General features: G+C 35.4%; 3 protein-coding genes across 3 annotated transcripts; all 3 read left to right on the top strand.

Moving 5' to 3' along the window:
- Positions 1-6,752: 6,752 nt before the first annotated feature.
- Positions 6,753-8,003, top strand: LOC129572842 (uncharacterized). The gene is made up of 3 exons (XM_055452944.1): positions 6,753-7,455; positions 7,523-7,689; positions 7,756-8,003. The coding sequence occupies exons 1-3, from the start codon at positions 7,131-7,133 to the stop codon at positions 7,768-7,770; spliced, it is 507 nt and encodes a 168-aa protein (XP_055308919.1). The 5' UTR covers positions 6,753-7,130; the 3' UTR covers positions 7,771-8,003.
- Positions 8,004-8,309: 306 nt separating this feature from the next.
- LOC129572843 (myosin heavy chain, clone 203-like) lies at positions 8,310-11,180 on the top strand. The gene is made up of 9 exons (XM_055452946.1): positions 8,310-8,455; positions 8,708-9,189; positions 9,250-9,498; positions 9,797-10,048; positions 10,121-10,225; positions 10,318-10,497; positions 10,600-10,704; positions 10,810-11,028; positions 11,098-11,180. Exons 1-9 carry the CDS (start codon positions 8,310-8,312, stop codon positions 11,178-11,180), a joined length of 1,821 nt encoding a protein of 606 aa, XP_055308921.1.
- Positions 11,181-11,196: 16 nt separating this feature from the next.
- LOC129572844 (peptide transporter family 1-like) lies at positions 11,197-11,676 on the top strand (the record flags this gene model as incomplete). The annotated part of the gene is made up of 2 exons (XM_055452947.1): positions 11,197-11,269; positions 11,594-11,676. Coding segments are annotated over 2 exons (156 nt in total), but the record flags the coding sequence as incomplete, so codon positions are not given.
- Positions 11,677-14,222: the final 2,546 nt, after the last annotated feature.

Genomic DNA, 14,222 nt, shown 5'->3' with positions numbered 1-14,222 from the left:
TTTCAATGATTTATAATTGAGAAATTATTTATTCCCGGTAGAAAATAAGGACAAAATCGACTAAAAGGATGAAAATCACTGATTTAAATATCGATTGTCTCGACTCCATACTGGACCATTTGGAATTTCAAGATTTGCTTAGAGCAGCTGAATCGAATAAACGGATCAACCATGCGGCTAAATTCGTATTTGCCCGAAAATATGTTGAAAATCGAATTAAATTTCGAGCCGATCCGGTTTCAGTTAAAAACAGGGAAGTGCATTTGTGGAATGATCCGTTTGAATTTCGTCGGCAATATACAGTATTCTACGATTTAAAAATCGCTCTATCTGTGCTGCGCTGTTTCGGATGTGTGATTAAAGATATAGAGATTATATTTAGCTGCACAGTTTTTGATCAATATATTTTTTCCTACATAAGCCAATTTTGTGCACTCCCATTGATCAAAATCCAGATGTGTGATATTCCAAAAGGTGGATTGGATCATTTCAAGCAACAATTCACTAGAATTGAAGAAGTTTCTTTAGTCACATCATACACAGTAAAAAATAAAAGTCCACATCTAGCCGTTTTTTCAGCTAAAAACGCATTCAGCCGATATTGCTGCTAGTAATTTGAGCTGCAGGCGAAATTCCGCTTATAATCTAGTCGGTTTTTCGTCTGAAACTCAATTTACTAGGCAAAATATAAGACTGGGCGCCTCTACCAGTCGAAAATCCGCCTAAGTGTGGACTTTTATTTTTCACTGTGTATCAATGTAAAAACGAATCGATTGGAACTTTATCGATCAATAGATTATTTCCAAAAATGAAAGTACTAAAAGTTCGTCCAGTGTTTTTTAGAAACGGAGATATTGTTTGTCATTTTCCTTTTTTAGAACGTTTAGACATAGTAAATTCTAGCTTTGGTTTATTTAAAGTGGGCAGGAGAAATATCATTACAACCTTAAAATTGAATTCCCAGTTGAAACAATTGAACGCGATAAACAGGTCCTATACATTCGGTTACAATGCACACTTTTTTCAGAGTGTGGAAAAATGTTTGCAAAATCTTGAAAGTCTTGTTCTACGTGATCATATAAAAGAATTTTTTAATGATTTCAATTTCAAAACTATTCATCTGAAGAATGTAAAACATCTGGATGTTTCATTCGAATCGAATACAAATATTACACCAATTGATTTTCCATTTTCTTTTGATAAACTTGAAACGTTTATTTTTGAGCCAATTTTCTTCGATCACTTCTATCGTTTTATTGAAAAACATCCGACTATATCGACATTAGGTCTGAAATTTAGCTCTTATAGTTTTGGTCCTAATTTGCACATATTTCAGAAGATCCGCAATAGGCTCACAAAAATATGCCCATCGGTGAAAAATATTAACATATACAAAAACCACGACTTTGGCGTAATAGGTGAAATAATGGCTAGTTTCAAATCGTTGACATCTATCAAATTTGAATTGTTCGATAAATGTCCAAAGCATTTGGTATTGCAGTCAATAAGAGGCAATTGTAATGCTGATTGGTCGATATCCATTCACGAATTACCGTACGGCTCTTCTTCGGTTTCTGAGCGTTACGGCTATGAATTGAAAAGGCGAAACTGAGTTGATGATTGTATTTTTAGTCACACGCGTATTAGCAGAAAGTTGAGTTGAGATGAACCTTTAATGTAATGAAATATTTTTCTTTAATTTAGTTATTTATTATCTTACAAATTAAACACATTCATCACTGGTGGTCACAATTGTACGTACGTTTCAATTGCGTAAGGAAATAGCAAAACCAGTCATAGTTGTTCTTTGAATTTCCACCTAGATCGATATATTACATAATAATAAGCAACACCACATAGATTAACTTTTTTTTCAAAAGTTTTAGACGAACGATACAATGTTCAAAACGCTATGATGTTTATTACTATCGTTTATTTCAATTCGAATCCATACAATTGTAATTGACTCTTGTCACCTCAAACTAGCCTAATATACTTTTCGCGATCTTTCAAAAATAGATGAATTTTGATTAATACACTTTTATACATAATCCATAGTATTCTGAAAAGTATCCATATAATAATCCATTGTATTCCAATCATTTGCATTTCAGTTATACGCATATGATATGCTTATTTATATTTTATCTTCAATTTTACTTTTAAATAAATCATTTATCACACAAAAAGTTGTTGTTATTGCTTGAAGAAAGAATTGATGGAAATCCTACCTATTTATTTGCTTTGTGATTTGTGTATGGTATATGTGTTGATCATTAGGAAATTCCAAAGTCCAAACGACATGTATATGTTCTAATGACCCTGTGAGTAAAAACACACTGTAAGACAGCAAGGGGAAGAAGTCAAATAATTTTGTGTTATGCAGCGATCGGTTAATTTTTATTACACGTCTGACCTGACATTTTATAAAATAATCATTCTATCGAATTTAATGCAAATTGAATTCTCACTCAATATCAGTGTTATTCTTATACGGAAAATCTTGGTATACAATGAGTCCTCCGTCTGAAAACGTTTTAGTTCGAGTGGTCAAATGTATTGTGGTGAGAATCATTCATTTTTATTGATTAAAAACACATATTGTTCTCTACGACTAATAATAATAATCCTCCCCTTATGTTTACAGAATGCAATTATAACGAAGTGGCGCGGGAGCAGAACTCTCGACTATTCGATAAAGAAATTTGGTTTACAATTGGTTGAAGAGACAAAACGTTTATCAAGTCTTATCGTTTTATCTTTGCCATTGTCAATGTTTTTGAGCTAACTGATCAAAACGGCTCCAGTTGGGTGATTCAAGCTACCAAGATGAACGGCGATCTCCGTTTTTATACGCTTCTACCGGATCAAATGCATACATTTGGTTCAATCAACAACAGGGAACTATATACACTTTTTCTTGACCAACAACAAGATATTTGACAAAGAGGGCGCTTTCTTATTGACATTCCTATGTATATCTGTTGACAGCCTCTTTGGTAGATTTTAAGAACTAAGATAGTTTCCTATTATTTGGTTCAATTTTACTTTTATTGTTCATTCCATTATTGGATTATTGTGTTTATCCAAGTAAGATCGGTCTTCGTAGACCGCTACAGAAAATGACAATCGTTTTTTTAAGCTACAATTGCAATTTTAATATCGACATTTGTTAAATGACAACATCTCATGGCAACCACCACAAATTACAGTGTTATGTGTTCCTTTTATTTGCTGGTTTAATGATTGTTGATATGTTCATTTTTATTTTTCTCACACTAAAGTATAAAGGTGTACGAAATCAGGAGCTACAGTTGTGAATGGCTTTTATGTTGGATTTCCAAGAGTTTTATTTTAGTTCAAATTCCAAATAGGTAGGTTTTGACGCAGACTTGTGCAAGGGGAGGGGTTTTCCGGTTTTACCCCTTATCTAGGATTTGAAAATCAGAGAGCCCCTTTGAGCGATTGTGAGTAGTTTACACTAAATAGAATCGATTTTCAGAATCGAAGACCTTTTTTTAAGGTCTTCACTTTTTTTCGACACCCATTAACAAAATTGTTAGACCCCCATTGTTAAAGGTCCCATTTGCCAAGCGCAGCGCCTGACTGCCCGGCAATTTCGAACTAAAATCACAAATCAATGCCTGCCCGGCATTTTCAAAATCTTGCCAGGCATGCCTGGCAATTTCTGTCATTTCAATTTGAAAATTTAAAAGTTGAATAAATCTTCAATAAAATATCTCTGGACCCTGGGTCCCCCTTGAATTTTTCAATCGAAAAAAAAAAATTCTATAATTTTTTTTTTTACTGTTTTTACACGATTTTCCCATGGTAAGTGATGTTAAATGAGGTTATAACACGATGGTCGACCACGATGGACTTCATACTATTTTTACATAGTATAGTCAATATGTGTATCATATGAAAGGTCTTTGAACGAAGATGAACATGAACACCATACCGGTCCATCACGGTTATGTTAACACCACTTAACAGCATTTTTTTATATGAATAGTTGACATGGGTGTCATATGAAAGGTTTTAAAATGGGCGTGGACATGGACACTATATCCGTCCATCATGGTGACCATCTAAAATCTGCGGAAAAGTTCGTTTTACATGGTAAAACATTTTATTTTTCAATTTCATTCCAGATAAATTGTTTGATTCACACCACAAAATGGAAGACGAAAAAGCTACCGCAAAAGACTCTTTTTATTTGTTTTTCGTTGATTTGGTTTCATGTCATTCAAGTGGCGGTGGAATATCTTATGTCAATTAGTTTCACGTAATTTTTTCTAGATAAATCTTAAGATTCAATACTAGAATTGTTTTTTTTACTAACTTATGTCCATTTTAACCAAATGCGACCGTAAAGATGAACGATGACAAAGTTGACTTGAACAAGATTGATGGCATTTTCGCGAACATTGTTTGTATTGTTATTATTATTCAACTTATGATTTATCTTCAATTGAAAAGCATACGATCAACATCGATCCTCAGTTGGGTGGTAATAAAAAATGGTTGCGGAGCTTATTTTTGCTTGTTCCGTATGGTGTGAGTAGAAAACTATTATTTTGCACTTAAAATAACGAATAGAATAAATGTAGCATGATTGTTTGATCTTTCTCAGGGAAATGTCATCAAGATGCATTTTATCCTCGAACCAAGACCAGAGGAAGGAGCCCTAATTATTGCACTTAAATTCCGTGATGATTGAACGAGCTGAATCGATGAAAGATTTTATTTTTATTTTGCTGTTAGAAACATAACAACAGCTATCCACACGCTTATAATCTCGCATTTATTGTATACAGAATATGAAGTGTGAAATTGTGAGGCGCCGTGGATTTTGTGCGGCAAAATTCAGTACTAATTGGTGTGATTGAGCTGTAAATAGCCGTAAGTAATTTCACATATTTTGAAATACCTCAAAATCACACCAAGTAGTACTGAATTTTACCGTACGAAATCCACGGCGCTCTACAATTGTTCAAAATTTGACAGTAAACGGGTGCAGCTATCAGAGGTTGGTTGCACATAAATTTATTTATATAAATTTCAAATATCAAATAAATTTAACCGATATTTTTCATGCGTCGTGTTGTTCTAATGCCGGCTATTTATTGCTGGAATGAGATTTTCGTTTTGTTCATTTACCGTTATTTGTCAACAATTCTGCCCCTGTATCACTACATAGTATATATAGTCCATAAGAAGTGTGTAGAGACAATGCAAAAAGATATGCAGATTTGTTTACAAACGACAAAAAATAAACAAAACAAAAATCTCCATAACCAATGTATTGGCAATGTAAAACTAAATGGCGAACATTTTCGTCTCTGCACATTTCTTATGGACTATACAGGGTGGCGCACTCGAAGTGTAACTAAAACCAAAGACTATAACTTTTTTGTTTTTTGATAATTTTTATTGCTCTTAAGGCATGAAATGTTGTAAAATGATTAAAAATTTTGAACCAGCTTCCAGATTTCAATATCAATTGCATTGGATCGAGTTATGACTTCAAGACTACGATTCAACAACATGAGCCCTGCACGAACGTGGGTGTTTGGAATTAGTTCTTATTCTGGCTATAGTCTTCACATTGAGATAACCCATGTTTGGTATTTTTGTGGGCTAACATTGCCTTGTAATATACTTCAGGAATGAAAGTCCTTGGAAACCCTCTTCATCAAAATCGACAGCCAATAGTCGACCAAAATGAGCTCTAAAAAGTCGTTTTTTTTCACCAAAGCATGGCTTTCTTCTAATATGGGTTAAATTTAAGTATTTTATTGGAATCTTCTGGAACCATTATGGCCTGGTTTATATTTATAGAGCTCCAATCTTCACCCCAACACCAATGACGTCACACGATGTCACTTATTTTGGGGTCAGAATGGAGAAAATGGTGAAAAAATTCCATAATTGGGGACTATCACAGTTCCGACCTTCAAAAGGAGTCATACATGGGTGATAGTGGTCCAATAAAGACTGGAGCTATTTTATAATATTCTACGAACTAGAATCTAATTACTTTCATGGTTTTTGGTTACTCAAGCTATATTAGATTTCTTTCAAAAGTTCTATTTTTGTCAAAACTACCACTTCCGTGCAAACACATTTAAAAAAATGGTGGACGTGAGGGCATTACTCGATCCAGTGCAACTGAAAATAAAATCTGGAAGCTGATTCTAAATTTTGTATCATTTTGCAACATTTCGTGCCTTTAGAGCAATAAAAAAATCAAAAAACAAAAAAGTTATAGTCTTCTGTTTTAGTTACACTTAGATTGCGCCACCCTGTATATACTATGTAGTGACACAGTGGTAGACTTGTTCACAAATATCGGTAAATAAACAAAACAAAAATCTCATTCCTGCGATGAATAGCTGGCTGCCGTGCCAATACAACAGCCGATGTTTCGTTTATGTACTACGAATGCGTCAGAACAACACAACGCATGAAAAATATCGGATAAATTTATTTGATATTTGAAATTTATATAAATAAATTTATCTGCAACCAACCTCTGGCAGCTATCAAATACATCGAAATGTTCAAATAGCGTGTCCTGAATAAAGAATTACTGTGAACAATTAATGGCAAGAAAAATTCCGACTTACAACTATTTTCCTTTTTGTTTTTGAGTTGAAATCTCTGATGCGAATACGATGTGAAAAACTACATAAAATATATCGAACCCTTCAGTATTTTAGTTTGTGGTTGTTTTTGAATTTCATTCCAGATAAATTGAGACGAAAAATGTCATCGCCATCGAAATCTCCTAACACGGAGAGCAACAGCACTCTGTATTTGGATGGCATTCTACCGGAAGAAAACACAATTCTGGAACTGTGTAATTATTTTGGAAAATTTGGCAAAGTGTTGAATGTTGAAGTGGCCCACAACGGTGATCCGAGTGCTTCGAAAGTGACATTTGCCACAAATGAAGAGGCCAGTGCGGCTTTCGACAGTCCCGAAGCCGTGCTCAACAATCGATTCATCAAAATGTCGTGGAATTCATCACAAGCCAACGCAGCCGCAGCATCAATGCCAAGAGCATCAGGCGATAAAGGTGTTGACAACAAGTGTTCACTTTGCAAGCGAACATTTGCGAGCAAATGGCATCGGGATTGGCACATCAAGCGAATGCACAATGGTTCAGGCATTGTTTGAGATATTTGCAATGCAACATTCACAAGCACCAGCACCAGCACCTACAAGAAACATTGCATCGTTCAACATCCAATTATGCGAAATGGGAGTCCAAAGAACACATTGAAACAGAACGGTCACCGCTGAAAATCGATCAATTTGCATTGGCCCGAGAAATAGAGCTGCTACGCATCAAAATTAAGACGCTGAAGGACAATTTGAAAGAGATTGAAAAGTCCCATTCCAAGGAGTTGAAAAAGAAGAAGAAACGATTCGCAGAACACCTGAAAGGTTTGTTTGAAAGCCGTAGTCATTTTTATAAAGATAATCATAACAGTAGGTGATTTATTTCCTTCAGAAAAAGATGATTCATTGAAAGAAAAAGATGCGGTTTTCGCGACAATGGAACAAAAAATCACGATGCTTGAAACAACAAACACCCGACTAATGCAAGATCTTCAGAATGGACGCTTGGAAGTGAAAATGCTCCATGAAACACTGGTGAAAGTGTGTGGTGGTCGAAATGTGAGTCAAAAACAAATGTATGGTGTCATTTTTTCAGAATATTCAACAATTGATTTATCATTTCAGCAAAATGGAGTTTGAGACTCAGGAATCCTCTTCAGCGTGCCATACTCAAGCACTATATTCATCATTTGCCAATTTTAATTTTTGTATCAAGTGGTTCAGAATTAAGCATTCTAATGAAATAGTCTGCTTATTATGGAAAGTAGTTCATTTCACTTTTTTTTTCAATTCATACGTACACATTTTATGTATCGTCTTTGGTTTATTCGATAAATAAATATTCATTGTTAATTTTATCAACTCAGAAAAAAGAACAATTCTTCTCTCTACATTGGCTTATTTGGTGAATAGCATTTAATTCTGCGCTCACTTGAATTCTAACGTTTTTCAACAAGAGGAAAATGGGTGAAGCAAAATGACTAATACTCATTCGAGTATAAACAAGCACTCTAACGGAATTTATGACGTGTCATACGAATCGTCTGCAACAACGACGTGAAGTGGCAACGTTATGACGATCCTAGTAGACAGCGACAAGTGTAAGTGTATCGATTCGCTATAGATTGCTTCTGTGTGTGTGCCATGCGACGCTTGAATTGTACACACAGTCTACACAGATGAAGCAGCTTCAAGTGCGCGGTCGTTTGAGTGGTTCTGTCATTGTAACTCTAACTTCTATACAACTCGGAAATTATTTGTCTCGTTTGTACGTTTCAGTTATTATCTGTACCAAAATCGAAGTAAATTCAGAGCATTTTCGAAGGTGAGCGTTTTGTTCTCTCGCTGTCAATCAACAAATGCATCAAAATACTTCAGCAAATGGAGAAAATTGTTGGTCAAGTGTTAGTCATACACAAGCTTTGAATCACAACAAAGTTTTCTTTGTTGTCAATGTCAGGCAATTTTCGAATTTTGTGCTATCCGACGATGCTCTTTCGACGACTAAAGTGACAACGGCGAAGTTTTTGTATTTTTTTCCCTACTTTTGGTGCTAATTGATTTTATGTTATTGCAGATTCCAGATGTCGATCATGGAATCGGAGTCGTGTGCAGTGGTGATGCCCAGTCGTACACTCATGTTGACTGGTGTGCCGGCCGAATTGAACAACAGTAACGAATTGCACAAATACTTCAGTAAATTTGGTCCACTTTTGTGGGTCAATGAGAGATACGATTCGGATATGGACGTTGCTGTCATCACATTTTTCTCAATCGCTGATGCCATTGCCGCATTTATGAGCAGTGAACCCGTTTTGGATATCCATTCTATACAAAAGACTTGGTTTGAATACACGAAAAAATGCGATGTGTGCCCGTACAAATACTCATCGGAAGAGTCAATCAAACAACATATGGAGCTGCAGCATCCATCAGATGGAAAATTCTGTTCCGACTACGACCAATTTGCGGCTGGAAAAAGTTACGAATTGTCGAATTCCAAGCAACACAATGGTGACGGGCGAAATGGAAATGAGTACGCTGGGTCAACTCGCAGTGGTTTGTTCATTCTTTCAACAAAATGTAAGCAATTGATTTATAACCATTTGAATTTTGCAGAAATAAACCGACAGTTCGAAAGTGACTATGAACATACGAAAATCTCAACGAAGCAAGATCTATTTCGGAAGGACCATCAACGGACAAGCAACGAAATGACATCCCTCAAGCGGAAAAATAACCACTTGAACGATGCATTGAGCTGGACAATAAAGCAGCGTGACCTCGAACGATCGGAACTTGGTAGCCTCAGCAAACAACTGGAGTGCATTCAAATTGAAAAAGAAAGCGTCGAAGAATTTCTCCCAGGCTTGACCAATTTTTTTCCATCCAAATCTTTTGATTAGCTACAAAATGTGTCGTTGACGATCAAAGTAGCCTTGTTTAATACTTTTATGAATTAAAAATGCATTAAACACTTAAAAAATGACACAACCAGTGTGAATTAAATTCTTACGGAAAAAGACTCACTTTTTAATGATAAAACTTTTTTTTCGAACCCTATTTACTTTTGAAACATCACTCGGTCGCTAAAATTATTGAAAAAATGGGCTACTTCGATTCCAACCAACACATAATAATTCAATTTTTTTTAAATTATTCACAGAGAAATGTAAACAGCTAGGGGAAAATGAGGTGATGCTGGAACAGATCTCATCAAACTACGAAATAGTTAAAAGAGACAAGCGATACGTTGACAACGAATATTCAACGCTCAAGCTGAAAAATGAAGACTTGAGCGGCTCTCTCAATCGTGCATTGGAACAACGGAACTTGGCACAATCCGAAGCTCTCACTCTAAATACGCAATTGGAGGCTATGATTAATGAAAAAAATAGTGTGGAAGAGATGCTTCGAGGTATGACGCTTTGCTTTATTTCAATTAAGTGCTTTCATGAGCATTAAATAAGTGGAAATTTTCATTGTACAGCAAAATGCAACCAACTCGAAGAGCACGAAATTGAGCTTGCCCGGCTAACCATGAGCAATGATCTGTTGCGAAGTGAAAAAGAACAGCTGGACAATGAATTGAACGGTATTTATCTTCCTTTTGTTTTTTTATCCAGTCAATTTTTTTTTATTGGAAATGTCAATAATAACAAAAATTGTCGCTAATTCCAATTGTAGCCATGAAAGATTTGGTGAATGAAAAGGAACGTATGGATTGTGAGATTTCGTCTCTTAAATTGAAAATTGAAGATCTAAACGCTGAATTGCGTCAAATAAAAATGGAACGTGACTCAGTGGAGTCGGAACAATTGAAATTGTTGGTGGCCGAAAACAAGAAACTTGTGCATGACTTCAAAGGTTTGATTGTTTTTTAGAATATAGAGTTTGACTATTGGAAAACTTGACAAATGTAAACGATATTGAACAATAATTTGAATACATTTTTTTCCTTTTTTTTAGATGAATGCAAGCGATTGGAAGAAAAAGACCAGGACTTCAAGTGTGTTTCGATGAAATATGACTTATTGCTGAAGGAAAAAGACCGACTGGTTGCCAAATTGAATGGTTAGTATTCTGTGGCTTGTGTGTATTGATAAAGTGTCATCAAGACTGTATACTAGTCGATTTAGCACTCCAAGTCAATTTTAACCATTATTATGCTTTTATCAGGTAAAAAAGAGCTGCAGGAGAACAAAAAGCGTTTGGCCAACGAAATTGCGTTGCTCAAGCAAGAAAATCAACAATTGAAGGACTCATTGCACCAAATGGAAAAAGAGAAAAGTGAAAAAGAGTCGAAAATTGACACGTTTGCCGAAAAATTCTCCCTTTGCAAGCGGGAATACAAAGATTTGCAAGATGAAAAGAACAAAGTTGTCGACACGTTAAAAGGTGTCCACGTCAATGGAATTTTATTGTTGGTTCAAAGTTTTTGGATTTTCAAAAGTAAATAAATCACAGATGAGTGCAAGAGACTGGGCGAAAAAGATCTGGACTTTAAGCGTATTTCTGCGAACCATGCGCTATCAGAATATTCCAGCTGAAGCTCTTCTGTTCGTCGGATTAATACTCGTTGCATTTGGAAATGGTGGAATCAAACCGTGTGTATCATCCTTTGCTGGTGATCAATTTTGCTGAATACATGGCCAAATTCTTCTCCTTATTTTATCCATCGATCAATGCAGGTTAGCAAAACGACAATCACCTTCTTATTCCTTTTATGAGTGGGTGAAGTATTTGAATTCTTATTTTCTTCGTAGGTTCCTTACTTTCCACAACATTTACTCCGATGCTTAGAGCCAAAGTTCATTACTTTGGAAAAGATGACTGCTTTCCGCTGACTTTCGGAGTCCCAGCCATTTTGATGATTGCGGCGATATGTTAGTTTTTATTACCCCTAATCACTCTCTCGAATATCAAGTAATTTAATGCAAATTGAATTCTCGCTAAATTTCAGTGTTATTCTTATTCGGAAAATCTTGGTATACAATGGGTCCTCCATCTGAAAACATTTTAGTTCGAGTGGTCAAATGTATTGTGGTGGGAATCATTCATTATTCTCCCCTTACGTTTACAGAATGCAATTATAACGAAGTGGCGCGGGAGCAGAACTCTCGACTATTCGATAAAGCAATTTGGTTTACAATTGGTTGAAGAGACAAAACGTTTATCAAGTCTTATCGTTTTATCTTTGCCATTGTCAATGTTTTTGAGCTAACTGACCAAAGCGGCTCCAGTTGGGTGATTCAAGCTACCAAGATGAACGGCGATCTCGGTTTTTATACGCTTCTACCGGATCAAATGCATACATTTGGTTCAATTTTACTTTTATTGTTCATTCCATTATTTGATTATTGTCTTTATCCATTGTTAAGTAAGATCGGTCTTCGTAGAACACTTCAAAAAATCAAAGTGAACGGTTTTCTAGCCGCCATCGCAATTTCAGTGTCAGCATTTGTTGAATGGAGAGTTCGAGTGGAACCACCAAATTCTTTGAGCATTTTATGGCAACTACCTCAAATCGCAGTCATGACAATGGGTGACGTAATGTTCTATATACCGGGGCTAGCTTTTGCTTATGAACAGGCTCCAACATATATGAAATCTGTAGTGCAATCATTTTGACTCTTGACAATTGGCTTTGGCAATTCAATCATTGGTTGCAATTGTCACCGAATTAAATATATTCGAATCACAAATTCATGTATTCCTTTTATTTGCTGGTCTAATGGTTGCTGATATGTTCATTTTTATTATTCTCGGACATAAGTATAAAAGTGTACGAAATCAAGAGACATGAAACTGGACTGTAAATGAATTTTATGAAACCAATCATGTAGAGTTTTATTTTCGTTCAAATTCTAAATAGTTTAATAGTGATTTTGTTTGACGTTATACTTACTCTAGCAGTACAACCAGTTGCGACGGATGAAAAAAATGTTTGCACTTCGATCGTAGCACACGTTATCCTCAATTCAGAAACATACAAATAAACCAATGACTTAACCATAATTTGATCCTTCCATTTAACTGAATTCTTCATATTTTGACTACAAATCGATGAAGAAGACCGCCAAAATACGTATAAGACTCTGTAGAAGTTGGGCAATTATCTGAGCAAATTTCCAAACATATCTTCTTGGATTGAGCCAGCGTTTCTGATCATGAAAATAGTAAATAATACAGCGCCGTCTGAGGACTAAGTGCAATGTGTCATACTTTCAACGTTTGAACTAACACAGACGCGTACTTGTTACAGCAAACTATGAGCATGATTCTCTATCTCTCCAACCAGTGTCCAGGTGCCGCTTTATTGTTCTTTTTCTACGTTTCTTATCTATTTGTACAGACGATCAGAGAGGCTGGATTGAACGCTGTAAAACACTATCATCACCGGATTTTAACATTCCGGGTGTAAAATTGATGGAGAATAAAATTAGAAGCAATTTGATAAGGCAATTTATAAATGGTTTGATCGAGGGTTTTGCGAGCAAAAATTCGGTAGATCTGAACAAAAAGCGGATTTGTTTGATTGTGTCGCCCAGTTTGGTGAATGAATCTAGCATTCTCACAAGCAGCATGAGCCCATGTTCGAGAAATGTCGATTTCGTTATAGTTCAATGGATCTAATTTCAAAATTTCAATCAATATATAATGATCACAATGAAATGGCATCTTGTTCTTAGAAATTATATGAAGTTGGTACAAATCTTTCAATACCCGAATATCATACAGAACAGCCAATTGAAAGCTAAAGCATAAATTTTCCATTGCCACCACTTCGCATTGAACATTTCCCAACAGTTCAAATCATACAGTAGTATAGAAAATGTTCGATCCCAACTGTGTTGTCATTGTTCAAATAAAACTCCTTTCTAGTTCGACTGACCCGATATACTTACAATATTGTTGTCTTAAAACTTCTTTTGTTTTTGAATAGTTATCAATTCCATGTATAAGCGGATGGTATACTAATTTGCATGTGTCTCGGCACTGTCGTAAAACAATTCTTTCGTGTGCAGTGGTGGGCTTGGAATGTTCTAATTAACACAGGTATGCTGTGTGTTCTAATGACCCATTCTACAGGGAATATGAAACATTAGGACTAATACTACATTCAGATGTATTTCAAACGTTGAAGTGATAACTTGGTTTGCCGTTAGAAAAAAAAACTCACCTCAATTTTCAAAAACTGGAATAAGAAAAGAGGGTGTTCGTCAATCGTTCAAGTAAGTTGCACTTGATTTAAACTATTGTAAACTTAATTTCAATGATTTTTAATTGAGAAACTATTTATTCCCGGTAGAAAATAAGGACAAAATCGACTAAAAGGATGAAAATCACTGATTTAAATATCGATTGTCTCGACTCCATACTGGACCATTTGGAATTTCAAGATTTGCTTAGAGCAGCTGAATCGAATAAACGGATCAACCATGCGGCTAAATTCGTATTTGCTCGAAAATATGTTGAAAATCAAATTAAATTTCGAGCTGTTCCGGTTTCAGTAAAAAACAGGAGAGTGCATTTGTGGAATGATCCGTTTCAATTTTGTCGGCAATATACAGTATTCTACGATTTAAAAA

The sequence above is a fragment of the Sitodiplosis mosellana genome, unplaced genomic scaffold (assembly GCF_009176505.1).
Source record: "Sitodiplosis mosellana isolate CC-2019 unplaced genomic scaffold, AAFC_SMos_1.0 Smas_scaffold_5599, whole genome shotgun sequence".
Taxonomy (NCBI): Eukaryota; Metazoa; Arthropoda; class Insecta; order Diptera; family Cecidomyiidae; genus Sitodiplosis; species Sitodiplosis mosellana.
Note: the sequence above shows the minus strand (reverse complement) of the source record. Positions and strands in the feature narration are given on the sequence as shown.